General features: G+C 36.3%; 2 protein-coding genes across 2 annotated transcripts; one reads left to right on the top strand and one right to left on the bottom strand.

The window, feature by feature from the left end:
- Positions 1-276: 276 nt before the first annotated feature.
- Positions 277-3815, top strand: LOC104069116 (general transcription factor IIE subunit 1-like). The gene is made up of 4 exons (XM_009574748.1): positions 277-724; positions 2076-2277; positions 2791-3017; positions 3421-3815. The coding sequence occupies exons 1-4, from the start codon at positions 277-279 to the stop codon at positions 3813-3815; spliced, it is 1272 nt and encodes a 423-aa protein (XP_009573043.1).
- A 2460-nt stretch (positions 3816-6275) lies between these two features.
- LOC104069700 (pericentriolar material 1 protein) lies at positions 6276-27822 on the bottom strand. The gene is made up of 21 exons (XM_009574749.1): positions 27631-27822; positions 26472-26694; positions 26198-26343; positions 25047-25240; positions 23760-23940; positions 22729-23081; positions 22027-22185; positions 19784-19956; positions 19570-19698; positions 18850-18970; positions 18190-18327; positions 17813-17946; positions 16595-16729; positions 15894-16091; positions 11579-11717; positions 10687-10835; positions 9645-9720; positions 8375-8622; positions 8069-8161; positions 7827-7950; positions 6276-6602 (listed from the first exon to the last, which is right to left on the bottom strand). The coding sequence occupies exons 2-21, from the start codon at positions 26613-26615 to the stop codon at positions 6577-6579; spliced, it is 3060 nt and encodes a 1019-aa protein (XP_009573044.1). The 5' UTR covers positions 26616-26694; positions 27631-27822; the 3' UTR covers positions 6276-6576.
- Between the last annotated feature and the right edge of the window lie 6 nt (positions 27823-27828).

Genomic DNA, 27828 nt, shown 5'->3' with positions numbered 1-27828 from the left:
TCTATGGATTTTTACACAAGAGGACATGAATATTTCAGGTGTAATCATTGTGCCTGAAGATTAGGTAATCTTTGATATCTATCGATACCTTCCTCATCCGCAGGTGCAGGTTAAGGATTTTACATTAATCTATTCAGTGAAGACTCTTGCAGAAATGCAGCATAGCAAATGACCTGCTTTACACCTGCCTGTGAGCTCTAAGAAAGGTTTACTGCACCTCACCTCCCTTCTGTTTGTTGTACAGCACTTTTATTTCTGACAGTGGTTCAGCTCCTGATGGAAGAGCAAAACGCGGTCACAGAGGTCCCGGCAGCCCTGAAGCGCCTGGCCAAATATATGGTGCGTGGTTTCTATGGAGTAGAGTACTCCCTGGCCCTCGATATACTGATCCGCTACCCCTGCGTGAAAGAGGATGACTTGTTACAGTTGCTCAAGTATGAACGCAAACAACTGCGTACTATCCTCAACACGCTCAAGGCAGACAAGTTTGTGAAGCTGCGTATGCGAGTTGAAACAGGGCCTAACGGGAAAAGCACGAGGCACAACTACTATTACATCAATTACAAGGTGCTGGTGGATGTGATAAAATACAAACTGGATCACATACGCCGGAAAATAGAAGCGGATGAGCGGGATTCAACTACCAGGTCCTCTTTTAAATGTCCATCTTGCTCCAGCACTTACACAGACCTGGAAGTCAATCAGCTCTTTGATGTATTTACAGGTATGTTGCTTATATTGCTTATTTGCTCTTAAAGAATAACTCTAATAGCACAAAAATGGCTCCTGTGCGAACTTTGCAATAAAAGTATGTTTTGTTAGGATATACTTCTTGTCTGCTGGTGGACAAGGGCCTGGGACAGGAGAAGCTGGGAGGTGAGGGTAAGAGAAAAAGCTGTCTCTGTAGAATAGGCCAAGCAACAGGAAGAATAATCTTCCATGTAGGAGCTGGGGTTGGGAATCCAATTCAGGCCTCAGTTTTGTTAGAAACAAGACGCTTAACCTGGTTTAAGATACTCACCCAAGTCTTGTGAGTCCCACTTCCTCATGTGGAAATGAGAATACAGCACTCCTTTTACTCTGTTTTGAATTTGTTAGTTAATCCATTTGTGTGTTCAATTCTTCTGATGGAAGAGTTGGACAAGATGGATAAAGCTGTCTGCAGCCACCTACTGTAATCAGCGTATTGCAGCTTGGCAGCAGAGGAGAGGTGTTCTGTCGCTCCTGTGCTGGAAACAGGGAAGTTCAGGCTCCTCCCAGGGCAACACGACACATCCATAGCAGAAGTGGCATCAGGGCTTGTGGGTTTCCATTCTCTAAAATCAAAATAACTAGAGTACTCTTTCAAAATGAGTTAAAATGGCATCATATTGCAATACATTAAGTGCAGCTACTGTGTTAACATCTGGGTCGTGGTATCTGCACCTTGATGCCAGAGCCAGGGAGAATGAACTTTACTCTATGGGACTAACTCGAAATGCCAACGGTGAAGTTAGTGCACTATCAGTTAGCAAAAATCACCCCTTTGTTCTAAATGGAGGGACTTTGTCAAGTTACTGAAATGCAAACATTGAGGCTGGTGGTATATTTTGATAGAATGTGCTTTAATTTTTTTTTTTTTTTTTTGCTTAAGACATAAATACAGGTCTTTAGCATATGCTTTGACTCTAAACGAGTCTTTTTGAACTTTAGAACTCTGAACAACTAAACCCAGATGCTATTTATGCTTGCAAATGTCTTTTTTCCTTACATTATGAACTAAGAAAAAGATGAGAGAAGAAAAAAAAAACCTTACTATCTGATGATACTCCATGTCTATCCATCTTAACTTTTTCCCCCAATACGGACATTTCTCTCTTGCAGAGCAAGTGTGTGAAGATCAGTCCTTCTCAAAAAAAAAAAAAATTGGCTTGCCTTTGTAACTTGAGTTCCCCTAGTTAATGTGAACAAATGGATAAAGTCTAGTGAAGTCAGAACACTTTGGTAGTTGTACAGGCTGTGGATTTCTTAACAAGGTACTGCTAACCTCTTGCATCCTATGAACATGAGAATTTCCAATTTGGATAACGTTGCAGAGACTTTCCGCTGCACTTACTGCAACACTGAAGTAGAGGAAGATGCCTCAGCACTTCCTAAGCGCGACGCTCGAACCTTGCTAGCAAAATTCAATGAGCAGATTGAACCTATCTTTGTGCTATTGCGTGAGACTGAAGATATTGTTCTGCCATATGACTTGCTGGAGCCTCAGCCAACAGAAATACCAGAATTATCAGAAAGGTATAAACATAACCCTAGATCAACACAACCCCCCCCGACAACTTCCCAGTTGTAAAAAATTTTTAAATTACTGAACTTGCAGCCTACTTTCTACTCCATTCTGCTTTGGTACTGTCAGCTGCTTAATGAAGAAGCCTGTAATATCTAAGGCATTCTACGTTATTGTTATGCATTTATAGTTTTATTTTTGCTACCTTTTTTCTTTTAAGAAGTAATTAATTTGCTAGACTTCTCCTTCAGCTAATGTTCATAGCCATTTCTGTGAGAAAGTAATGTTTCTCTGTCAGTGTGCTCCATCCAGGGATGCACTGCTGAAGAGACCATGCAAAAATCAATGGTTCAAAATCACTTGCCTCTGAGATGAGGTAAGGGGGAGTGCAAATTGTTTTAATGTAGAGCACTTGTTAAAGCTAGTCTGCTGACAAAACATGCTTTTTTTGTCTTTTTTTGAGTGGGAACTGGGGCGTTCTTGCTTGAATTTAACCTGTCCAAAATGGGTGACATTTCATTCAGCTTTGATCAGAAGGTGGGTTCAAGTGTGCTGGAATCCTGCAGCCGACCTGAAAAATGGGCCAACAGAAGTTCCTCTTTCGGCAATATGTACACCCAAAACTTAGTTATTGATGTCCAAGACTCTGAGCCCAAGAAGAAAACAAGAGAAAAAGCAACTAAAGAGCAACCTATCTGGATGTCACAGAGCACCGTGGAAGGAGCAACAACAGCCACCAACAATAGCATTGGTAAGTTTTAAACATTGGTAAATACTTAAATTCAGCAGCCTTACTGCATTTAAAGATAGCTTTCCTATTGAAAATGTAGTGAGCTTGGCTTAAAATATAGATTAATGCTTCAATTCTGCACCAGTATCTATCAGATCTTAGTTTCTAAAAACTAGTCTTTAGACTGCCTTAGGTAGTGTTCCTAAAGCCAGAGGTCAGGTACCAGGTCCGAAATTTTTGGCTGTAACCGTGCAGTAACGGTAGTGGTAATCTTTAAAGTGGAAAGCTCCTGGAAATGCCTGCACTTTCAAGAGAATTCTAAAGTTTGGGCAAAAAAGATCCAGAGTAGAAACAATCATTTATGTAGGATGCCTGTGGTAACTGTAAACTATTGATAACTCTAACACTTACTATTGTGTATTAGGAGTAAATGCTTCTGAAGAAACTGAAGAAAGTGTTAAAGGAACTGTCACTGATAATGAAATCATCAAGACTCTTCTGATCCATGAACCCAAGTCATTGTCTAGCACAGACCAGGCTCCTGTTATCAAAGGCAAACTACCTGAAGCAGGCAGCGATACTAGCGAGTCTGAAGAAGATGCCACACACTCAAGAAGAGCAGGAATTAAAGTAGTGGGCAGCAACTTTGAACAAGAGGAGGAACAGGAAACACAAGGTCCTATTTTAATGGTAGCTGGTCAGCCTCGTTCATACAGAGAAGTTAGTGAAAATCCAGAGCTTGTGTCTCTCATGACAAATGAAGAGAGAGAAGCTTATATAAAAGTAGGACAAGAAATGTTCCAGTCTGTCTTTGAATAAATACTACTGTATGAATATAGAATGAGTGAAGGCTTCTTTTGAAATAAGAGAGTTTATTAGTTTAACTTGTTATTCAAAGTCACTAAGTTTTCTTTGAACTGCTTGCTGTTATGCAAGATAGTAGTCTAGTAGTAGGTAACTACAGTTCAAAATACTAGCATTGCAGCACAAGCAACCCAAAGTTACTCTGTGTTTTCTATTGTCCTAATGGTTGGACTTTGTGAATGCTGTGATTAGTTTTGGAGCATGAATGACTTCAAGTTACAGTGGGATATAATGACCTGAGTAAAATAAAGTTTCAAAAGCAATGTTGCAATCTCTTGTAAGAAATCAACTATTCCACCTTCCTCCCAGAAGTAGCAGATATTTCCAGTAGTGAAATTAAGTCAAACTCTAATGTGATTTGGTTTCACTCTATACCACTGCATTCTGCTGTTTTCTTAGGTCATTCACTACACAACAGTAACAGACAAGTCTTGTACAGCAACCTCCCTCTAAGGGAAGAGCTGTTATATATTGTTAGTGACAGAGAAGAACCAGCTATGACCTCTTAACTTTGTACTCAGTGCTCTACACAACTGTCTCTGAAGTGAAGTGTGCAATGGATAATGGACAGTAAAATGTAACATTCATTTTGGTCCAGACTGGTAAGGAAGCAAGCAATGTGTCAAGCAGAAGACTCTGCTTCTCACATCTCATTCACGTGCTCTCCTGTAATAATTTTAAGCAAGATCTTCTCTACTACTATTGAAAAACAGTGTACTTGAACTGAACTATGTATGAGTAGAAGGACTAGCATCAGAATATAAGATATGGCCATTCTACTGCTTGAGCAATGGATAATGAAAGTGGACTGCAAGGGCACAAACTGAAACACAGGAGGTTCCCTCTCAATGTTAGGAAACACTTTTTTACTGTGAGGGTGACTAAGCGCTGGCACAGGTTATCCAGACAGGTTGTAGAGTCCCCCATGTTGGAAATTATCAAAATCTGCCTAGGCAACCAGCTCTGCATGGTCCTGCTTGAGCAGGGGGTTTGGACAAGATGACCTCCAGCAGTCCCTTCCAACCTCAACCATTCTGTGATTCTCTGAAGAAAGGGTAGAGAGAAAGTATGACCAAAGAAATACCATTTCAATGCATTGTTCATACACACCATTCCAGGGCAAGAATTCAGGAATGGTGTGTGCTCATGCTATTTCTTGAGCTTCGAGTTCAGTGATTTACCATATAAACTAATTTGTCTCAAATATGCACAAATCTTCTTGTTCCACTTTACGAAAATGTCCTCTTTTAGGTCTATTGAATGATTCTTGTGTCAAGTTAGTGATTAAAAGCTTTCATTTTGTTTCATTTTCACAGGTTTGCCTCTGTGACAATGTATTTCCTCTGTCCTCTGTCCTCAAAATTGTAAAGTTTTTTCTGCATGCAGTTATCACCATGAGGTTACAGCCTGCACAGTAACTTTTAATATACTTTTGCCTTTACAATCATACCTCTCATCTCCAATCTGCCATTTCAAAATTCACTCATAAAACCTGGAGACTCAAAACAAACTAAAAAAAAAAAGAAATCACAGTAGGATCACACTCATTTTATTCAAACTTCAGGCATAGTTAAGGCTTCACTGTCACTAGACTGTCTCCCACAGCATATAGTCATATTATTACACTAACCCCAAACAGAAGGCAGTCCTGAATTTAAGATGACCATTGCTTTGTCTTTAAGGTAAGCAGGACCTCTATAATACAGCAGATATGCCAAATAAGCTTTTCTAGCTCAATTTTATGACTTACTGTTATTAGTAACTCTGATCTGAAAAAGTGAAGAAAATTTTTGTTCTGGTTCAAGTTTTTGAATCTACTTCTCTACAATCCTAATTCTGCCTTTGCCATGAGACTTCATTAGATGCTGACTTTAACTTTTTTTTTTAAACATTAATTTCCTAAATTTCTTCCTTTCTACATGAAAATTCTTCACAAAGTCAAATACTTTAGGAACAGATTCTACAGGCTTTCAACTGCAGCAATTTTAAGTGTTACACATGAAAGAATACTAAAATTTTCAGACAGGTTTATCCCTTTGCACATTGAAAGTGCAAAACAGAAAATGCACAAAATTAGAGATGGTTTCTGCAGTTAACTACTTCACCTTAGATAAATGTGCTGATAGAAACTAGTTAAACAGGCCATGAACATGAACTTTTTTTTTTTCCACAGACCAGCTATACATAGCTATAAAGGCAACATGTAGGTATGTGCTGTGCCTACACCTCATATTTGTAGAAGATGGAGGAACTTAGTGGGACAAGAGTCTCTTGTCCCAGGCAAGTTAGCAGTGCTTCTCTGAAGAGGAGTAACAAACTGCTACAAGCATGGCTACACTTAAAGTCCATTAACTTCCAACACCACCACTCTGCATACCATTTTGTAAGCCAGAGGAAAATTTTTCAAAAGACAACTTTACAGACAATTCCAAACTTTATTTAAAACTACAATTTTGAAATTACTAAACAAGTCACAATAAAAAATAATAAAAGATTAAGACAAAAGAAGAACAGTGCAGCAAAACTGAATAGAAGAGGATTCAGTTGCAGCTGTTCAAACTGCCACAGGCAGAAGTTAGCATACCTATCCTAAGAGGCAGTGTGTCAAAAATTTTACATTTTTATACATTTTTGGAGTTCTGGGAAATTAGTGCTGATCTTCCATATGCATTTGTATACGTGGAGTTTATAAATGCAGATATCTTCAAGGTTATTCTCATGCACTTTGAGCTCCAAAAGTTTCTGTAAAATAAGAGTATACTCGTTATTGTCTAGCAGCTACAAGGCATCAAACACAGCTCTTGACCACATTTCAACTCCTTGTAAGCATCTGTTAAAGCACCTTGATGAAATATTTCATCCTCACCTTTTTTTCCACAAGCATTTTGAGCCATGGCTTACTTGAACAGCTACAGCCACCCCCCATATGCAGATGAAGAATGGCTTAGTTGCTAGTTTTGTGTGGCATGGCATTCTTAGCCACTGTTCCCATACCAGGCATATGCATCAGAATTCACCAGACTGACACGACAGACTTCTGCTAGCATAGCTGTGACAAGCAGAATGATGATGGGCAGTGAATGAAATGGAAGGAAAGATGCACCTTTCTTCACACTCTATTCTGGAAAATCCTATGCTGTCACTACAGCTGCATTAAAAAAAAGCATTTTCATCCGCTTATACTGTTCGAGGAATTGGAACTAGCTACACTAGCAGAAAACAACTACCATCAGAATACTCAGAGTTCATGCATTTATATTCGCCATTACTATACCCTCCACTGGAGGACTACAAGCTTAACAACAGAACAGAAGCCTCTAATACCATAACTTGTGTCACAATATCGACCTTATATTAAAAAAAGAAAAGTTTCTTTGACCTGCATTACCATTAAGTTTCTGTAGCTGCATAAATACTGTTTCATGAAAGTGACAAATCTTTATTGCTGTCATACACACTGAAAGTTTTTCTACCTCATGGTATGCTTCATCTGAAAAATAGTTTTCTTTTCCCTGAAGAGATATTTTAGTATTCTGAAAAGTCTCTTGAACTTTTCTATTACAAAAACAGAGCAGTTTGTCAGCAAATTATATTGAGCATTATTAAATCAGGTAATAGCTATTGGAATTTACAGTATTACTAAACCTAAGCTTGTGTAACAAGGAACAAAAATACTGTTCCATTTTAGTAACTTTCAAACCATTAAGTTATATCATGCATTTTACATATGTTAATTTTTATGACTTTATTAGCCACATAATCTAACAGAAGTATATAGAAGGGACATGGAAGGCAAAATGCCTTCATATCAATACATCATTTTCAAATGCATGATAACAAAAGAGGCTATTCTTTCAGCACCACGATAACTGCTTACTTCAATCAGTGATAACAAGATATTTAAATTCTAGGCCATACCAGAGTGTTTTCCCAATAGGTGTAGAGGATTTAGAAAATAATCTTTACCAGGTTCTTTCAAAGTTTGGGCATCTCCTACTAATTCTTTATCTTGAGCTCCACCTCCATCCAGTAATTCATCAGACAAACTGTTGGTTTGGGCCTCCGTTGCCATTTTCTTCATTAAATCTGCCTTTGTAACAGATAAAGTAAAACTCAAAATTCTGGATAATTCTTATTGCTGTCTGGATAATTAAGACATTTAGGGTGTGCACTTCTAAACCACAACCCCACAAACAATAGCAAAATACCTCTGAATATACTGCCAGTTTAAGGGGCAAGTCTTCAACTTTCACAAAGTCATCTTCATCAGATTTTTGACTTACATTTCCAGAACCAGCTTCCTGTTAATAAAAATAGTGACATTTAAGAGAATAGTGCTACTTTATTTTCACTCCAAAACTAGATTTTTGACTAGTATAATAAAGTACATTAAAAAAAATAGCCATATCAAATTTGCAGATGAAAACTGAACAAGACTGGAAACTAGAAATAACACTGAAATAGAAGAAAGCTTCTCATTTCTCTTGGATTTATCTTAGCTGAAATATACTCACATATTCATTCACTAACACAGGTGACTCCGTATCAGGGCTGCCAGCCATGGAGCTTTCAGAACTTGCGGATTTGTTTCCTACACACGTTGTATCTAGTGTTTGAGTTTCATTTACTGGTAAAGATGAGCTTGATTCTTCTGTTTTCATACTGGCTGTTATAAAGGATTCCGGGGTATTGACTGTTAAAGGTGGTGTATCCTCCATGACATTCAGGTAATGAGGCAAAATTGTAGCCACATCTTGTTCACCTAAAACCACAAAACTAGATTTTAACTAGGTAGAGATAGTAAAAGATTCTGAGATTACAAAAAACCCAGATTATTATTATTATTTACAAATTTTGATCCAAAGCTACAAATGAGCAATGAAAGTGGATTATAGTCTCTCAGATCAACACAAAGCTGACTGAAATAAAACATCATTATTTGTGATGTGTATCAGCATCCCATACACTTAAGTATCAGCAATTATCACAAGACAGTACATGACTTGAAAATTTCTGACGTTATACAGCTTTTTTCTTAAAAAAAAAAAACCAAAACTTCTAGAACCATATGACGTATTGTAAAATATTCATTCTAGGTGTAAGGAGATATAATACAGAACAATAAATTCCTTAACATTTTGCCACATTCTTGTGGCAACACAGGATCTACTCAAATACTGGTTTCAGTCTACAAAAAAAGACCAAGGACAAAACCAGTATTTGCAACAGAAAAACACAGGGAAAGAAGGTGGTAACAACAGTTAGATTAGAAGTTACAATCATACCACCCAGTAGTGTTTCTGTCTTTTGACAGAAAATGATTTCTCAGTTCTTAATCAGTTACCACACAGCATTATTCACAGAAATAAATTTTTAAAATATAAAGAGATTTCAATTGCTAGCAAATGGTAGTAGCAGAAAAAGCAAGTACTAGACAAATCTAAACATCAATATACTTTAACAGACAAATTAACTCTGCTACAGCTGTGTGCCAAGGGCTGCAACAATCAACTGAAATTCATGCTATTGTCAAGCATCAAAACCACATCTACCTAGGTAAGCTTGTTCCAGGTTTCATCTTTAAAGGGTTTTTTGTGTCTATATCAACACAGAGATATCTAGTCAGCTGATGTGATTCCATTAAAAAACCAGCCCAGTAAACTGTTGCAAATTCGATCATCTTCCTCTTAATTACATATATCACAGGCACTGTCCGCGTAATTCTCACAGTATGCAAATTCACATAGAAGCATTAATCTCTCAGTTACTGCATATGGGGCTTACCTTTAACATTAACAGATTCTTGTTCCGATGACAAAATCTCACTGCTTTTTGTCTTACTCAGTTCTTGGTTTGAAGTCTATTGGCAAAGGTGAAAACGAGTTAGAACAAATTCTACTCCTCAGCTTCATAGCTTATTGGCTAATTTACTCTTCCTTGCTAACTAGAAACACACTGTACACTTGCTCCATGTTTTTGTCTTTTCACTAGTTTGAAATAAAGACAGCAAGTTTTACTCTCTATTCATCAGCTAGTCAACAACACTTTAAGAAACTATTAACACCGATATGTATGTTTTATCTGAACATTTCATTTTCTTTTCACTATAGTAGTTCCCAGGTAAACATTTTTGGTTCCACTGAAAAGATCTATTGTTTTAGCCTTTAAAGTAAAATGTTCCATTTACATCCTTGCCTAATGTTAATAGCTGTTGAGTAAACCAAAGTTTCAAAAGATTCAGAAGTCAATCTTATTTACTGAAATGTAAGTAACCGACAAGTCTCCAGAACCAGGTCACACACATCCAAATGTTTTTAAGGAAACTAACAGTGAAATGACAATACCAGCCAATAACATTTCACTGTTGTTCCAGAAAAAAATTATTACACAATAAAGAGGAAAAACACGTCAAAGACATGCTAGAATACAAGAGTCAATGGCTTCTGCAAAAGAAAATCCAATTAGAACTTGATGTCAGCTAACACAGAGGAAGAACCAGTTAATGTGTAAAACATGATGCTTTTTTTTAAAGTTTATCTTTTCTACTGCAGCTTAACATTTTCTCTCTCTGATAGCACATTTAAACATTAGTTTTGTCTGTGTCTGTCCATCCATTTTGGCATCAGCTATACCAACAATAAATTCAGGTGGGGAATGCTACATTTTGTATGTAGCAGCTATTGCTTTCATTTAATTCCTTGTATCATTCTTCTACTTCCATCAGTATGAAAACAGTGCAACAAGAAAAACTGAGGTACATACAAACACATACTGAAAACCTGTGCACTGTTTTAGGTTTGTTCTGCATTTACAACTTTGGTAATACCTGTTCATTTTCAGTTGTTGTTTCACTGCTGGCTTGTAGTGATGTCTGCACATCAACAGGTCCTTCCTCAAATTCTATTTCTTCATCTTCATTCTCATCTTCTCCACTGCCATAGTTAGTCAGAGCTTGGGTTTCTGCTTTTGATAAACCTGAAGGCAAATCAATATAAAACCACCTTCATACTGGATTTAGATATTGACAGAACCTGACAGAGTAAAAGCAAGGCTGCAAAATCCAAATCCCTTTTGGGAAAATCATACTGCAATGATCAGTAAGAGTTATAACATTCTTTGAAATTAAGATACAGTGATGACTTAACTTTCAAAGATCCATATGCTCTACATAAGCTATATTACGAACAAACACCACTGCGTTGGTGTGAAATATCTAAGTTATTAAACAAGCTGGTATGAAGAACGTAAATATAAGGGAAACCAAGCCATGAGTAGTTAGTGTACGACGTCAAACAGGGCAAAAAAAATTATTAAAAAATAAGCAAGCTTAAGTAGAAGCATATTAAAAAAAAAAAATCATCATTTAAATAAAAAACTGCATAAAATTTCAGCAGCTTTCATATCATTCAGGTTACAGGTTGAGAAACTTCACGTTTAGCGGAGACAGGATAGGCAACTTAAAACAATGAATCTGATTGTAATGTGTTTTTACAGATCTACTGCTTACAAAGAGAAAAAGTTCCTCTAATTGAATGTTTAACCTTTGACACAATACTAGCAAATACAGTACTGGAAAACTTTCACTGGAAAAGACCAGACTAGGAAATCTGTGAGAGAAGGTGTTAGACAGCAGTACTTCATGCAAATCCTGTTGTAAAATTAGTTGGTCAAAACTACAGTGAAAGCATTGAATAATGAGCTATATAAAAATCACTTACTTATTGCCACTGGACCGCTTTCACTTTCCTCATCTTCCTCTTGATCAGATGCATCAGACCTAATACTTTCAGGAACTCCACTACCATCATACATTTCTGAGTCCTGTACTTGTTTAACAGTTTCAGTCTCATCCTTATCCTAGGAAAACAAGGAATACTGTGCAATTTCATGTTTGTTTATCTAAAGATTAAGTTATGGTTTCTGCATCAAGGAGTCACCTTTGTTTCTCAAAAATAAAAAATCTACAGACTAAAAATTAATGTTTAAGTAGTCCTTAAGGCCTTGAAATGAATACTGCAAAGCTACTCCTGAAACAGAGCATCAGAACTGACTAGAAGAGATCATGCACTGTTCAGAGACAGCTATCAAGGACATTGTAACTGAGCATTTCATTATCTGAAAAGGTTCACACTGATCAGCATGCTAGCTTAAAAAAAATTTCTTTAAATTAGATTTGTCATTCTCAAGAGGAAGAAAGACACACCTGCATTATTACCTTCTAGCGACTTTCCTGCTTCTCCTAAATGATCTCTAGTAAAAATTAGAAATATTCCTAACTGCAGCTTCTCATTTCTTCAGCAATAGTTACTCAGCAGTTTCTCTGCTGAATGATTTGCTAAATACCTTGAGTGAGAAAATTTGGCTCAGTCTGTATGAACCCTAAGTAAAGCCCTGAGTTTGGCTCCAAATCTTGAAAGGACTCTTCTACACTACAGCAACCATAAGTGACATACAGCTTCCCACTTTTACTTCCAAAGCAGCATGACAGAAGCTCTAAGCCCTAGAAGAAAGCACTGACTTTATGCCCATAAATGCCTACACATATGCTTATGCCCATTTAGGAAAGCATTCAACATTCTACTTAGTACATTACCTATATCTTTCCCTTGCTTGGAAAAAGCTGAACATTCCAAGAGAAAATACAAAACTTCATATACAACCCCTCTCCCCAAACACAATGATTTTAGTGGTTTTCAAAACAAACTTAAAGGGAAAAGGAAGAAATTTTGGCCGCTAATGTTTAATACTCAGACTTTGACTGAGGACCTCAAATACCATGTGCCCCAACTCAGAACATATGCCTTCTCCTTAAGATGAAAAGTAAACCAACTTATTCCATACCATTAAAAAAGAAAATGTTAATTGCTAAAAATAGTTAAGCACCATCCCTATTTACTGTCCTTGTTATTTAATTCTTCAACGAATTACTACATTCTCAATGCTTAGAGCTGAGAATACAGGCAACAGCCCCAGACCAAATCCCACAATAAACACCTTCAGAACAGGCCTTTTCTTTTTTCTTTAAAATACAGAATATGAATACTAAAAGGAAAAGCAAGATCCTACCCTAAAGCTGCTCAGCAAGTATCACAAATTATTCCATTTCAGTTGTGTAGCATTCAACATAAACTTTGCTCTTTTTAGACTTCCAAATTGTCAGTCCTAAAGCAAAGCTCATTTTACATAAAGGTCACCAATAAGTAGAAAAGCATCTTTAATACTATCTTTGTTGGTCTGAATGCACTTCTTGAAAGGTAACAAGAAAATGTTTTATAAGAAATGCATCAAACAGTCTTTATGCTCGTAATCGCTCTGCAGTAGAAACAGGAATAAATACAAGAGCAACCAAGGAACTGATATCCAAGTCATGTTTACTGAAAGCAGATAATAACCAAGACTTATTGATGAAAGCAGATTTTTTGGTAGTCATTTCCCAGACCATCAACTCAAAATAAAAAAGGGAAATTACAATTTACTTTGTTACTTTGATAAAGTAAATCACTGAAAATAACAGAAAGGAGATAAAACCCATGATGTTTAATAAATTTATAAACATTAGGAAATGGGCTGCTTACAGATACTGGATTTATATGACAGAAAACAGTAAGACTAAGTGATCTGTGAAATTATCTGAGGAATAAAGACAGTTGAGAAGCATAAACATACTTTGTCCTCATCGACATCTTCAGCAGATGAACAAACATCCAGCTGGAGACCTTTTTTTGCCTAGAAGAAACACAAACTGTCTTCAATTCTAAACTGAAATGAAATACTGAACCAAACTAGGACTTCACGAAAGCCTGACTGAAATGCCAATCTTACCAAGAATTGCTATCTCAAAATGGCAGTAAGCCACGGGGACTTCTATACTACAAGAGATGTTTACACAGATGTCTTCAAAATTTTAGAGTTGCAAAACATTACAAAAAACTGTGCTAGCCGTTTTTATTTAAGGGGTACATTATGTTTACATGGGCTAATTCTCCAGTCTGTGGTTGAATCATATTTAACATATAGAATTAGATAAACAAGCTCTGGTCAAGACAGAGCGCTGTGTTTTTCAGCGTGGAATCTAAAACCATTTAGCTTACTGGACTCAAGGCAGCCACAAAATCGAGCAACATCAGATGTGCCTGCATCAGGATCCCAGATCTGAAAGCTGTGACAGAACTATACAGAGATAATTGTGCGGGTCTGTACAAAGTAACCAGGACCTACTAGTTCTGGCTTATCTCTGGCTCTGTTGAATCTGAACTGCTGCCACAGCAACAAGGCAAACATTAACCTTAACCCTAATTCTGTCTTCCAGGAGAGGAGGAGAAATGCCAGATCTAAGTTGGCTCTATGCATTCTCATAGCAGTGTATATACCAATCCTTTATGTAACAAAGGCCCAATGAGCAACTTCAGACAAAATAGGAAGTCATGTCCAAATCCTTCCAGATTCAGAATGTTTCTTTGGCCTCTTTACATTAGAGAGAGTCATATTACTGGTATATGTAAGTTGAACTATCTTGAAACATAGCTGATGATATGCTTAAAACTACTTATAGGACTTTATAGTCTGTGACAGATTCACAAAATATCTTCCCTTGACATTTTAAAATAAGAATGAGTTAAGGGTTTGCTTTGGTATTTGTGTTTCTAAAAGAAAGCTGAAAGGACACTGAAGTCATAACTATACTATACAAGAAGAAACACTGAGGTAGATACTTGACCAATTTAAGTATATGAACATCATCTGGTTTAGTGTTTGTTTTGTAAACAGTTCATGTAACTAAAAAAAAAAAGCTACGTTCCTAAAAAGTGCAATAGTAAAATTAAAAATGGTGATGTAATGTCTTTAGTAATGTAAATGGTGTGAAAACCAAACAAAACTTGCTTTGTTAGAGCAGAATATGTACTACAGTCTCAAATATTTCTGAAATGTTTATATGTATTTCACACTCCAAATCTAGATGATACTTTCTACATATGCCAACAAGCCAACTTTTTGATGACTTCACAGGACTTATTCAAGTTAGGCAAAGATGGTGCCTAACTAAGCTACTGCAAACAAAGCTCTAGGCATAACTGGAGAGATGATGAACTGGGACCCCCATATAATCAAAATATTTAGATGGGATAGAGTTCAATTTCTTCACAGTAGCTAGTATGGGGCTATGTTTTGGATTTGTGCTGGAAACAGTGTTGATAACACAGGGATGTTTTCGTTATTGCTGAGCAGTGCTTGCACAGAGTCAAGGCCTTTCCTGCTCCTCACACCACCCCACCAGCGAGTAGGCTGGGGGTGCACAAGAAGTTGGGAGGGACACAGCTGGGACAGCTGACCCCAACTGACCAAAGGGATATGCCATACCATATGATGTCATGCTCAGCATATAACGCTGGGGGAAGAAGAAGGAAAGGGGGACGTTCAGAGTGATGGCGTTTTGTTTTCCCAAGTCACCATTACGTGTGATGGAGCCCTGCTTTCCTGGAGATGGCTGAACACCTGCCTGCCGATGGGAAGTAGTGAATGAATTCCTTGTTTTGCTTTGCTTGCACACACGGCTTTTGCTTTCCCTGTTAAATTTCTTTATCTCAACCCACAAGTTTTCTCACTTTTAGCCTTCTCACTCTCTCCCCCATCCCACCAGGGGGAGTGAGCAAGTGGCTGTGTGGTGCTTAGCTGCTGGCTGGGGTTAAACCACAACAACTACTCAATGGCCCCAGATGTTAATACTATTTCAACACTTGACTATTCCTTCCTATGTGCATATATAACCACTAAAACACATTTCCTCTGAATTACCAACAACAAAATCTACATTAGATATCTGCAACAGACACTCATCTGTAATACAGGACATCTCCCTTACCGAGGAAAGCTAGTTCATGCTTCTACACAAACAGTACTGTGACTACACAGCACTAACTTGTAAAAAACCAATATATACAATGCATGAACTAAGGTAATCAAAGTAGTTTAGGAAATGCAGATATTTAGGAAACTCAGAAAAGCTAAATTTTTCAAAAATATAGTAAAACAAACCTCTTTAGCATAAGACTGTATCACTTCAGTAGTTTCTATTTTTCTTTTACATCTCTGCTTTACAGAAATACTGTTGTTGTCCAAGTCTTGCATGAGTTTAAAAAAGGCTAATTCATTAAATAACACTTCAGAGATCTCCACAAGAAGATCCTCCCCACAATCTTTTAATTTTCTACCAGCAAATTTCGCCAGTGAATCCTGTGAAGAGAAATAATTCTTCAGTTTTTGAAACAGGCTTTCAAACTTCAAAGACTATGTATTTGTCATATTCCTAATAACTCAAAATTAGTTAGGTTTATAATAGCTTGTACTTTTTAAAAAATATGGTTTAGTGTCTTAAACAGATTTTAAATAGAATCTCCAGTTGCGTAACAGAGAACTTGTCAAGTTACTGATTTAAACTCTATGCTTGTAGAGAAAAAAAAAAAAAAAAGAAGAAAGAAAAGAGCAGCCCATTGATTTTCAGGAATTTACAGAAAATGTTCAGAAAGAGCATCACCAGAGCTCTCCTTCAAGACAGCCGCAGGCAGGAGATACACATTGCACTATCTGGCAGCGATGGAAACTAAGTTCTGTGCATGGTAAAGCTTTAATTTTAGGGAAGAAGATAATACCTCAATCCTGTATCAAAGCTGAAGGAGAACAGCAGCTATGCTATTGAAGTAAAATATATCTCAAAACAACACTGAAAAACTACTAACCTGAAGTATACTGCCAAGCTGCTTATGAAAGAACTTCACAAATTCTTTACTTTCATCATTTTGTTGTGTAAGAGTCAAGACCATACGTCTTACTGATGTCAGTAATTGAGAAGAGCATACTTCATCCATGTGCTCCTAAACAAGTATCACAGAATGAGTTTAGTAACCACGTTAAAAAAAAATTAGCCATCAACACAAATACTGAAATTCATTTCTAAAAAAATCACCTGTCCACTGAAGGAACAGCACTCCATGAACAGGTCCTAACCCATCTCACAAAACAAACTAACTGGAACACAGTTATAGCAGATACCATGCTTCATTAATGACTGATTGACAAAGCTTTATCTCACTTTTCCAATACATTAGTACATGCCATCTTTTAGCATTTGGACAAACTAAGAATCTTCATATATTGTGTACTCAAGTGTATTAAAGTGTATGTTAAGATATCTACTGTTGTAAGCTTCCTTAAAATTGCAAACAAAACAGAAGTCTTGAGGCACTGTGACTGTGGCATGTCAACAATATACACGGTTTTTAAAACTAGTATCAACCAAGTACCTTATTAAACAAACCTAAGCTTATACACTGGGCATACTATAAAAGGGAACAGGGAGATGACTTTAAGCATCTTACAACTCAGTCTTCTCTGCTCTTTAACTTTGCAAAGAATGAACTGTGACTATTTCTCCTTCTTTCAAGTAGCACATTTCTCTTCTGTATGCACAGAAGTTTACAAGCTCTCAACAACTTTAAAGATACTTGTAAACAGGAGAAAATAATGCTAAAAATCAAAAACTCACAGCTATTCTTCAAAAATATCTCAAGTTAATCGTATGTAACAGTTTTAATCAAAATTATCTCAGTTCTCTTTGCTGAAAGGCAGCAAATATTTCAGAAGTACATTCTCAAACATTTTTATTAGATTTGGTCAGCTCCAAAGAAAGAAATCTCTATTCTTCTTGATGTCAAGTCCACCAGCCCTATGCAATCTAAAAACCTTACCATTTCTTTGTCCTATTAAAAACTCCACAGAATCTTTCTGTTGGAGTATTTAATCCTTGCTTCATCCTCAGCAAGGTCTGCAACTTAACACATATTCATTGGTAGCTGTTGCTAAAATGCAAGTTATCCATTTTAAATAATGTTCTTCTATGCAATTATGCCGGTCCTTTTCCTATTCTCCTAATTCACACATTATTGAAAAGTTCTTACCTTCAGAAAAGGAATGACCTCCTTCATAATTGCTTTAATCTGCCGGTCAAGCTGCTGAGTATCTATACGAGGACATGGAACAGCAGAAACTTCACTTGACTGTGGCACAGGAAGACATTCACTAGTACTTGGACCTCGTTAAAAAAAACCAAACATTTAAGTCATTCAACGTTACTGTTGAAGAAAAACCAGTTTCAAAACCATGTATTTTCCTTTTTTTAAAATAAGTCATATTTACTAAAGTATGTAAAGATCCTTTGAAACTTTGCTAAGTTTTCAGTATAAATGAAGAAGAAAACAAGTCAGCCAATTAAATGATTCTTGATATTTAGAATAATTACTTTCTAAAACTAAGCAAAATGTATATATGTGCATACCTTCTAATTTAGCAGCAGAAGCACCCTGAAAATTACTAGAGCAGCCCTCAGAGTCAAGGGTACTTTCAGCTTCAATTTTCATACGCTCATATTCCCTCATCCTAGCCAAAGCTTGATCTAAGTGAATCACTGTGTTGCCTATATTTAGAATAAAAACACCTTTTAATCTAAATAAAAAGTTTTCAATTGATAGACAAATAAACAATGATAAAAATGAATTAAAAGCCACAAGTTTTGAAATCTACATACAACTACAGTTGAGTTATAATATTTTATATTAGAGTCACCATATTTATATTTATATTTATTAGAGTCACCAATATTTAGAGTCACCATCCCTGGAAGTATTTAAAAGACGTGTAGATGAGGCGCTTAGGGACATGGTTTAGTGGGCATGGTGGTGTTGGGTTGACGGTTGGACTTGATGATCTTAGAGGTCTTTTCCAACCTTAATGATTCTATGATTCTATGATTCTATTACACGCTTTGATCAACTCAAAGTGTTTCACAAGTGGCTAATTTCTCTAAGTGTTGTTTTACAAAACATGTGATTACACTCTAAAAATCAACACATAGTATACTATTTAACCATAGACAATTGCAGGCATTTTAGGAGAGAGGGAGTAACGCTTAAAACATTCTAAATCACATCATTCTTACCAAGGTCATCAGTGGCAAAGGGTTCAAAATTCGAAGATGTAGACATAGTACTCCCATTGTCTGCATCATTTTGTTCACAATCTTGACATGCTTCTGTAGAAAAGTTCTTGCCAAAAGTTTCCTAAAAAACACCAAACAACTGAATACAAAGCAGGAACGCACCATCCTCTTACAGATGTGTCAACAAGCCATCAATTCTTTTCAGCCACATGCTGTGGTATCAAGACTTGTCACCAGGCTGCCTGACTGGGGAACAACCTTACTTTCAGGATATAAATCCATCAGGTGATTCCACCATGTTTGTTTAAAATACTTCAACTATAAAACACATAAGAAGCTGTACGGAGGCTGAATCAGTGATTCCTTAAATACAAAAAAAGCAAAAATTTTTTGAGAATCTTGTGATCAGTACTTGCCCTGACCTTACTCACAAGAGGATTTTGGCTCTTTTTGCAGATCAGTTTTCGATTTATGCCCCTCTCCATGTTCTGTTCCTCCCTGAAACATCACTCATTTCCAGCACCAAGAATCCTACCATATTTAATCACTTTTGCATTAAGATTCTCTTGCATTTCTTTGTTTAGAAAAGTCTGTATAAGTTGATATTAATTTTAGAAAAATTAAATTGCTAGTATGAATATTTCAGTACACAAGCATGCATGTAAATTGAAAAGATAGGAAAAGTCGACAGTAAACTAGCTTCTGAACTTGAAAACTTACATCATCTGTAGAAGCAAGGCTTTCACTGGGAGTGAGTTCAGAATTCGATGCCATCCATGTTGCAGAATTCAGTGATTTTGTGCACTTCCCTTTTTCGTTGTTCTCAGATAAATGTCTGGTCACTATATCCTGGAAAAGATAATAAATCTATACTGTAAAAAAGGATCTAAGATTTGTTTGATTCATACACAAGATCAAAACATTTTGTGCATACCTGTAAAGCATATAGAGCCCTTTGCCTCAGGTAATCTGTATTTAGCAGCTGAAGCTCATGGAAAAGTTCAATAAGAAAGTGGGGACGAGACTCATTTTGAGAAATAAGAGTTGCCACTTCAGAATAAATTGTGTCTCGCAAAGCTTCAAACATAGAAAGATCACTACCAGTTTCTGTAGAAAAAAAGGAACTCGTTAAGTCCTTGACATGCATCCAGAAAGACAACTGCCAATTAGGTATGCAAAGTACAGGTACACAAATTATATCTCAATCATTGTAGGTTCCATTTTATACACCTGCTTTCTTAAAGCTTACTCATTTCCTGAAGGGCAACAAAGATTTAAACATTCTGAAATAAAACTTTATGCAATTCCTGATATATGAAATAAAATATAAAGCATTCATAAGAATAATTTTCTTTACAATTCTGAATAATACCTTTAGAAAGTATTCTTTAATAAACAGAATATTGCACACACCACAATGTTGCTTTCAGAATAGGTATTCAACACTGAAAATGGAGTTTTAAGATATTTCAAACGAGATAGCCAAAGGTCTCAAGTTTATATAATACAAGTAGTCCACACTTTTGCAACACAAGCAACAACATTAAGAAAGCTCTAGACTGAATTCAAGAAAGCCACTCCTTCCCACACCTCCCACACAAGCATAAATCCTACATTCTCATACACGTCTAATATAATTTCTGAGGCTCACATAAAACCTCTTACCCTTAAGCCCTATTACATACGTATGAGAAGACAATGTGTTCCCTACTAAGTCTCCCATTCCTTTGAAAATTAAGGATTATCCTTGCATCATAACAGTTAAATTATTACATACATATTTTGGCAAATGTTGAATGGAAAAAAAGTTAGATTTGGAAAACTCAGCTTAGTTTAACAGATGGATATTTGTTAGTATCCAAGTTAATGAAGTTATTAGCAATACAGCAAATGTTACTCTGCAATTTGATTATCTGCAAATAGTTTACCAGTATTTTTAAGCATAGAGGCAAGCTTTCTCAACTCTTAATAAGCCACCAGAAATCACTTCCCTCCCCCATTAATAAAATGTGACAGTAGCTTTTAAACATATTAAAAATGCCTACTGAAATCAGTTTTTTGTTGTACTATCTACCTGCGTATTTTCAGCTTGTAATTGTGACTAACCAAGAACATGATAAACACATTCTCCACAGTTATAATTCAAAGTAGTTTGTATCACTGCATTTCATGCAAGTTACAAGTAACTTCTCTTGCCTTGTTTATAGAGAAGGTGCTGCAACAGTACTGATTTTGAACATCTGCTAAACAGTCCGAGTTACAGGACCAAAGCTAAGGGGTATGGGGGGTGGGGGGTGGGGAAAGGACATTGTCGAAGCTAAGCAGTGAATGCATTACCTGGCGCTTCAATGCATGCATTTCTGTTAGACTGCTGCAGAATTCTCCTAGCATGCGCTGTAGAAAGTGGGGATAGACAGTGATAAACACAAAAATGCGCACCAGAAATAAAGACAGGGTCTATACAAAACAGCAGGAGGAAGACTGCTTAGTCATCCAAACCACATCAAAGCTGCTTATTGTGAGAACTTCACTGGTACAAGTTTATTACATATACCAATAAACAGCTCTTAGTGTGGACACAGCTACATTGGCAAAGCTGTACATTGTGCTACAATGACTAAAATTTCTGCATCTTTCAAACAAAACAAAAGGTACTGGCAGAACCTAAAAAGACACAGAAGAGAGTATTTTTATGATCTAGATGTAAGAAAAGCAGTGCAGATGGCAAAAATGTAAGGTTTTATGTGATAAGATTGAATTTGAATGGTATTGGATAGCGTTCCTTTAAGCATGACTAGAAAGAAAACATGTATGCAGTACAGGATGTAGTTTAAACGCTAAACAAAAGTTTCATCTGTTGTGCAGTTATTTTCCATAAACACACCAACAAATGGGTGAGGTTTTTGGTTGGCTAGGTTTGTTTGTTTTACAGTAAGAGGTTTGTTTCTAAATTACTTTAATCAAATACATAATCTACAGAAAACACCCAAAAGCAATCAATACCCAACTTTTTACACACTTTTATGTTTACAGCATCCTTAGAAATTAAAAAGCAAAATCCACATGCTAAAAATACAGTATTGTCATTTGTCATAACACACTGCTTTCAACTAGCAACTAAGTATGGAGGTCCTTCACTCAGAAGTTCACAAATTACTGACATTCAGAAAAGAATACCTGAAGACATTTCTGTAGATCTACTGTATTTAATTATTTTTTCCAATTGCTCCCGATTCCTTTTGCTAAACACCTTTGGATGAACAACTTCTTCAGAGTGTCTGCTTTTATTGCTCTTGCAGGGTTCACACACACTAGAAGCACTTGCACTTTCATAACCTTATGGGAGAGAATGAAAAGGAAGAAAAAAAAAAAGCTTACAAAACGTTTTATTACTTTTAAAAATTTGCTCGAGGGCAATCTCAAAGATGCAAAACACCAATGATGTTTCCTAGCCAAAAATTTTCCTCTGTACACTGAAGCCATACAGTAGCACTAAATCCTCAGTGACTGCAACAGTACTATACATGCTATACTGTCCCTCTCTTCTCATTCCGTATTTTACTGAAGCACATCTTTCAGCAAGTCATCCAGTTTGAACATGAAGACACGATGAAGAAGATTTTCCTGGTGGCTAATTCCAAATCTTAATGTATCTGCATCCATTATCCATTCAAATCATGATATCCAAGTCAGTTATGCTTTTTATTTACTGAAATACTAAAAAATCTTATGTAGTTACGCTATGTAAAATGAATTCATATTTCAATAACTTATTTTCATTATTATAGGTACCATTTATGGAGAATAAATTCTCTGGAATGTAATGATTATAATCCAAGTTGAGTTTGAGATGGTATCTAAGATTGCTTTACAACCTACCGGTATTTTTAATTCTGCCTTTCAGCTGAGAACTCTTCCTCTTATTCTTTGATTTGGGTGTTTTATCTTTTGATGCCAAGCTTGCTTGCGCTGACGCTTTTCTAGATTTAAATGTCTTTGTCACAGTAGTTGGGTCTACTGGATCAGGCATGCTACTAAAACTCTCCAAAGACTCTTCATCAGACTCTCTTCTCCTGCTCATATCAGACTGATTTTTAAGACCAGAAGCAATGTTTTGTACTGAAACTGCAAAACCTGCTTTCAGCTGAGACTGATCATCTTTTTTCATTTCCTGGCTATCATGAAGCCAAGTTGATTTTTTTTCCATTTCCTCTTCAGGTTGTCTATGACTCCTTCTGTCAGAAAGAAAGAAACAAACACCACAATGTATCATAACCTAGTCTCTCAGTCAGAAACAGGATGTATTACCAGGCAAATAACTTGCATTATGGATAAAGCTATCTGCCCTAGTTCCATAGTTATCAACTTAACATTGGGGGGAGGGGGGGGGGAAATCTAGTGAGAACCTTCCAAATAGAAAACGGAAGACATCTGAAGAAATTCACATTTATCACTGATTTCAACGTCAATATACTTATGCAGCTATTGCTGAGCTCAAATAGTACTATAGGACAAAACATTTCTTAAAACAACAATCTACTGTAGCACAACAAGTATTCACTGAAATTATATCCTCTAGTTATTCAAACAGCTCAGTTTCAAAAAACATGGAAATGAAACCTTCCTCCACTTACAAAATGTATCACAAAACCACTCCAACACTGTATTTGATCCTAAAATATTCATGAAATGATACATTAGTTAATATACAGAAAGGTAGAAAACTTTAGTGAAAAAAATTTAAAAAAAATTAAACTGCAAACTGCAAAAGTAAAGCTCATCTTGTAATTCTATTATTTACCTGGAAGATAAATTCCCTAAAAGAATGATGAATTCCCACAAGCCCCAGAAAAGGGAGAAGAGAGGGAGGAAAAATGATTAAAGGAGAGTTGCACTGTGACATTAAATACCTTTGTTTTTCTGTTCCATTAGAGGAACTGCTTTCAAAAGGTTTGGGGAATGCCAGATACTCAGTTTTCCCAGAAGCATTATGATCTAGAGGATGTTGCTGTTGCTGCTCACTGCTGTGTGGGGAAATATTGTGTGCAAAATCTCCAAAATCAGAAGGGAACACTGGATTATAGTTAATACCTACAAAGTAAACAAGAGAGTCAGAAGATACTACCTCATTTATCTGTGTGATAAAAGTCAAATTTGAGACATATAGTGTGGCAACATAAAATTATGAAGCAAAAATACAGTGGAGAAGTAAGCAAAAACTGTTTTCGCCCTGAAAGCACCGCAATAATCGGAATTTATCTTAAATGCAGGTTTCAAATATTACTGGATACTACACATGCCACTACGATCCCATCAGCAGAGATGAAGGTAATTCAAGAAAGCCCAATAAAGAGCTCCTTACAAGTGAAGGTAAAAATGACATCAGTTCCAAAAAAGGCAGAGTTGTCACATGAAGTCTTTATCAATACTTCAACTACCATCAAACTGAGAAGAAAATTCAAACAGTACAAGTATTCATAGAGCCAAAGGAGTCATAAATTCGTAATACTTATTTTAACTTTAGAATCTTTATAGTAGTGGCAAATTGAACATAACTATTCTTCTGTGCAGGTTCCGTACAATTTAAAACATATCCTTAAACAGAAAACAGATTTTAGAATCTGAAAGCTACAATCTAGGTCTATGCCTATTATCTGGTTTCCTGAAAAGGCTGACATACATTCTTAAGACAGCTTTAACAACTTCTAATGACACAGTAAATACCTACATTTTTTTTCCATTTCAAATTCAACAGTACAAGTAGCTTTGGTAATGAGATTAGGAACACTGTATCCAAGTCAACAGTCACTCTATACCTCTGATGGGAACAAGGATTAGTAACACACTCCATTTACAGGCATTTCAAACAAAAATGAGTGCTGGAAGTTCTAAGAAAAAGAGAAATAATTACCAAGTGCCACCTTAAAATTAGAGGTATTAGACTGGGTATTTTCGACTACAACCAACCTATTGAGAAAGTCTTGCTTTTCATACTGAAGTCAAAATATACAATTATTCAGCAATAAACATTAACAAACTTCTGCTAGGGTAATATGGACTCATTCAAGTACTGTTTAAGACCATTTCAACATAAAGGAAAAGTCAGTTTCAGCAAGCTCACATTAAGATTTCCATTAAATGAGGGAACGGAAATCTTGGAAATTCATATTACTTTTCACACCTGTAGTAATACTCACCTGGAGCAAAGGAAGAAAAATTAGTAAATCCTGGTACATTAAACAGGTTTACAGGTTGTTGAGGAAAGCTGAATGGACAGAAAACAGGAGATGGAGGTGGTGGTGCACTACTGCCACTCTCCTTTCTTGATGGCTTCTCTTGACACTGTTGTTCTTCTTGCTGGCGCATAAGATCGTTTAACATTTGTTTCAACCTTGAAAACAAGGAAAAATAAGCACTTGAGTGAAAAAAAAAGCTAAGGGAAAGCTGTAAATTTATACTCAGGTAATTTGAGATTCATATTATTTCACCTGCCTCATGTAATGTATGTAAAGAATTGCTCCATTTAGCTAGTAAAAAAAACTCAGGAAAAAAAACAACAACTTGTATTTAATCCTGAGTGACAGACAGGAACAGTTCTAAAATCAACCGCTCTGTACTAGCGGTCATGTTTACAGAAGTTAAACAACCTTGCAAGAACAACAACAAAAAAGACTAGATAGTAAAAACTAAGCAGGCTGAAAAGGAAACTTAAATAGAAACAACCGAAGATACAAAGTATTTGCAGAAGTGGCATTAAAAGTACTTTAAGATATTATGTAAGACGCCAGTAACTATATATCACTTACCAAATACAAAACAGAGATGAAGATCTTGAACTTTCATACAATGAATTAAAATTACTATTACATCTTTTTTCTAAAAAAGGTCACTGTTCAGAAGGTAAAAGTAGTACATCCAAATGGAGCGTAAGCATAAATTCTGACTGACAACACTAAAAAAGGACAAAAAGCTTTTCCACCATCCTTCCATAACCATTAGAATCCAGAGTCTTGCCAGGTAGTCTAGCAAAGACTACAGACATAATAGCCTATTCAAGGAAAGCAAGTCTAAACCAGAAAAGCCAAATAAAGCTATCACAACAGATTTTTGGAAGAGATGCCAACTTTTGGTTCTCTTCACCAAAGATTACTCAAAAAGAGCCATCTCAAAGGTGGCAGTGGTGAAAAAACCAACCAAAAATGCTGTATGTAATTTCAAAAGCTTGTAATCACCTCAGAAGTTCAATAGTTTCATATTTAGCCATTATTTATAATCTTTTATTCACATAACCATGTTCTCTGTTACTGAGGCATTTCAAATTCCACAAACACTAATACAGACAACAAACCTTTGAACATTATTCTGCTGCCAAGTCAGTTGAGTGTAACACTGGTTCAGCTGATGCATAATAAGATGTACTTGTGAAGATGCAACATTATTGGACATCATACTGTAAGGGCCTGTAAGCAAAGTCTGTAGAAGACAAGAGAGGGTCTGTGGAAAAAAAAAAAAACACGACAGTGACCGAATTACCAAAACCAGAAGTTATTGCTAGAAAGATTTAGAGAGAAAAAAAAAAAAGAAAAAGTAAGAGCAACAAAATAACTGTTCTTCACACCTACCTGCTGATCCTGCATCAAAGTTTGACAAATGCTGACACTAAATTCATGCTGTTTCTTCAACTGATTGATCTGCTCTTGCCATTGTTCCTTTTCTTCCACATATGAAAGTTCGGACATCCACCGAAGGTTTTCCTGACGTCGCATATTTATGTTTTGCTGTTGCCTGGCCTTAGACAATGGACGATAATTCCCATCTGCTGAAAGAGGACGGCAATTTTTCCACCTGGGTGGGAAAAAAAAGGAAGAATGAGGACAAAAGCTGATATTTCAAACAACTTCTTCTAATGATACTGCCATTATTCAAATTATGTTTCAGTTGTACTGCAACAACTCACTTCGCACAGGACATTTCAGCATGCCAGCTAATCACCCATACAATTTTCTCAATCCAACATTATCCTAAACAAATGGAAAATACCAGCCACCCAACTAAAAACCACTGTCAAAAAAGAATTGCTAATGATGTTTCTGGATCTTGTTTTTAGTATTGTCCATTTCTGATATATAATATGTACTCAGATGAAAATAGAAGCCACCAACATAATACACTAAGAATTAACGGGCCCAGCTCCTGACTAGAAGGCCACTAACTACTAAAATTATTTTGGTATCAAAAACAGAGGAAGTCAATTGAAGAGATATACATTACTTTTAACATGGCATTTTCATTTAGTCATACAAAGCTTGTAAAGGAAAGCAATCAGGTAAGCAAGAGTTAAAAATAATCATTTTAATGAAAAAATCTAATAAGAAATAGTTTTCACAGCTGCAAAAGCCAATGATTTGAAACCAAAATTTCAGAGTTAGTTTAATTCTCTGCATTACTTTTTTTGAAGAGACTGATCAATATTGCGGCAAAAATTTCATATAGGTTATCTTTTAAGCTGATATGGGAACATAAGGAGCTATTGCAAAACAACTGGAGAGCTCAATGGCAGACAGTTAATATGACTGAAAACAGAAGAAATAATCAAATTAGTTATACACACTGCAGCTACAGAGATTCAGACAAGAAAGCACCACTGCACACAGCTCCCCTAGGAGGCAGAAAGAAATTTCACTTTGCTATAAAAGGATGCCTTTTAGTTAATGCAATGCTTATTCCACCCCCTCCAAAAATACTCTGACAAGCATTAGAACAACAAGTAATGCCACTAACCTATCCTTGTTTTCTTTAACAAAATAAGCATTTTCTGGTACGTTGTTATTGGGATAAACAGAGAAACTGTCATTCAAACTTGACGCATCTTCTTCCTCTTCTTCTGCCTGAGCAACTCCATCAGAGAGATAACCGTCTTCATCTCCATCTTCTTCATCTAGTGCGCACTGGGTAGAACCTCCCCAGGTAGCCATTGTC

Source organism: Fulmarus glacialis, unplaced genomic scaffold (assembly GCF_000690835.1).
Source record: "Fulmarus glacialis isolate BGI_N327 unplaced genomic scaffold, ASM69083v1 scaffold16913, whole genome shotgun sequence".
Lineage (NCBI taxonomy): Eukaryota > Metazoa > Chordata > Aves > Procellariiformes > Procellariidae > Fulmarus > Fulmarus glacialis.
Note: the sequence above shows the minus strand (reverse complement) of the source record. Positions and strands in the feature narration are given on the sequence as shown.

Bases quoted from the DNA above. Each gene is read 5' to 3' on its own strand.
- LOC104069116 (XM_009574748.1), top strand. From the start codon at position 277: ATGGAAGAGCAAAACGCGGTCACAGAGGTCCCGGCAGCCCTGAAGCGC. The intron at 2,278-2,790 runs GTATAAACATAA...CATTTCATTCAG, and splicing joins ATACCAGAATTATCAGAAAG to CTTTGATCAGAAGGTGGGTT. The intron at 3,018-3,420 runs GTAAGTTTTAAA...ATTGTGTATTAG, and splicing joins AGCCACCAACAATAGCATTG to GAGTAAATGCTTCTGAAGAA.
- LOC104069700 (XM_009574749.1), bottom strand. From the start codon at position 26,615: ATGCGACGTCAGGAAAACCTTCGGTGGATGTCCGAACTTTCATATGTG. The intron at 17,947-18,189 runs GTATGCACATAT...TTTTTTAACGAG, and splicing joins TTCTGCTGCTAAATTAGAAG to GTCCAAGTACTAGTGAATGT. The intron at 16,092-16,594 runs GTTAGTAGTTTT...TTCTCTTCACAG, and splicing joins AGCTTGGCAGTATACTTCAG to GATTCACTGGCGAAATTTGC.